The sequence below is a fragment of the Colobus angolensis genome, unplaced genomic scaffold, assembly GCF_000951035.1.
Source record: "Colobus angolensis palliatus isolate OR3802 unplaced genomic scaffold, Cang.pa_1.0 Scaffold3, whole genome shotgun sequence".
Lineage (NCBI taxonomy): Eukaryota > Metazoa > Chordata > Mammalia > Primates > Cercopithecidae > Colobus > Colobus angolensis.
In genome coordinates this window covers 21,096,577-21,098,252 of record NW_012116265.1, presented here as the reverse complement: position 1 = coordinate 21,098,252, position 1,676 = coordinate 21,096,577, and the positions used below count along the sequence as shown (strand labels likewise).

Here is a 1,676-nt window from a genome sequence, read left to right as displayed (position 1 = left end):
ATAAAAATAAAAATTACGTCTTAAACATAGCAAAGTTTTCCTGGTTATTTTTCTTTTTTAAGAAGAAAGGTAATCTAGTAGTAGAGGTTTACTTGTCACAAATAAGTTTGCATTAATGAAATGTGCTATGCACTTTAGGAGTTTTAGAAGTATACAAGCATAAATAATGTGTTATATGTATTTATTTAATCCTGATGTTTTTAGCCTAATGTTAATTGGGATAGGAAATTTAATTGTTGAATCAATTTTTATTTCGTTTCTTCACCTTAGGTCTTAGTACCCACTGTGTCTATGGTTGGAAAGCATTTGGGTGCAAGAAAGGATCATCCAGGCTTAAAGGCTAAAGAAAATGATGAAAATTGTGGTCCTACTACTACTGTTTTTGTTGGCAACATTTCCGAGAAAGCCTCAGACATGCTTATAAGACAACTCTTAGCTGTAAGTTAAACTGTTTATTTTTCATTAACATTTTTTTTATCATTCCTACATTTCAAACTTAAGCAGAAGGAAGACTTTCAGTGATTGCTTTTAATTATAAAAAAATTCAATCCTGCAGCAAAGGTGAAAGTAGTACAGTGAACACATTTGTATTCTTTTCCTAGATTCATCAGTGAACATGTTTAGATACTTTATGTACACATATGTACCACGCACACTTTTTTCTTGGATAATTTGGAAGTAAATTGTGACATGACATTTTACCTGTGAACCCTTCGTTTATCTCCTAAGAGCAAGGACATTCTGCGACAGAATCACAATGCCACTATCACATATGAAATTTGGTCCGGTGCAGTGGCTTTTGCCTGTAGTTGTAATCCCAGTCCTTTGCGAGGCTGAGGCAGGAGGATCTCTTGAAGCTAGGAGTTTGAGACCAGCCTGGGCAACATACTGAGACACATCTTTACAAAAAATTAAAATATAATAGCACCAGATGCAGTGGCTCATGCCTGTAATCCCAGCACTTCAGGAGGCTGAGGTGGGTGGATCATTTGTGGTCAGGAGTTCAAGCCCAGCCTGACCAACATGGTGAGACCTCATCTTTACAAAAAATACAAAAATTAGCCAGGTGTGGTGGCATGTGCCTGTAATCCTAGCTACTTGGGTGGCTGAAGCAGGAGAATCCCTTGAACCCATGAGATGGAGGCTGCAGTGAGCTGAGGTCGCGGCACTGCACTCCACCTTGGGCGACAGAGCGAGACTCCATCTCAAAAAAATAATGATAATAGTTAAACATAAAAAGCCAGGTGTGGTGATGCACGCCTGTAGTCCTAGCTGTTCAGAATCTGAGGTGGGAGGATTGCTTGAGTCTAGGATTTCAAGGCTGCAGTAAGCTATGATCTTGTAATTGCACTCCAGTCTGAGCAAGAGAGTCTCTAAAACAAAAAAATATACAAAATTGATATAGTATTATTAACTAATGCACATGTAGTTCATATTTAATTTTCCCAGTAATGGCCATAATATTAATAGTTGTTTTATTTTTCATCCATGATCCAATGAAAGATTTTTATTTACTTTTGAGACAGATTTGCTCTGTCACACAGGCTGAATGCAGTGAGATCTCGGCTCACTGCAAACTCTGCCTCCTGTATTTAAGCAATTCTCATGCCTTGGCCTCCCAAGAAGCTGAGATTACAGTCATGTGCCATGACACCTGGCTCATTTTTGTATTTTTT

General features: G+C 37.9%; 1 protein-coding gene across 1 annotated transcript in view; it reads left to right on the top strand.

The window, feature by feature from the left end:
- RBM25 (RNA binding motif protein 25) overlaps positions 1 to 1,676 on the top strand; it is an 84,472-nt gene that overhangs the window by 25,633 nt on the left and 57,163 nt on the right. The window contains exon 4 of the mRNA XM_011949815.1: positions 271 to 438. Within this exon, the coding sequence (XP_011805205.1) occupies positions 271 to 438 (168 nt within the window). The remainder of the gene's footprint in view (positions 1 to 270; positions 439 to 1,676) is intronic.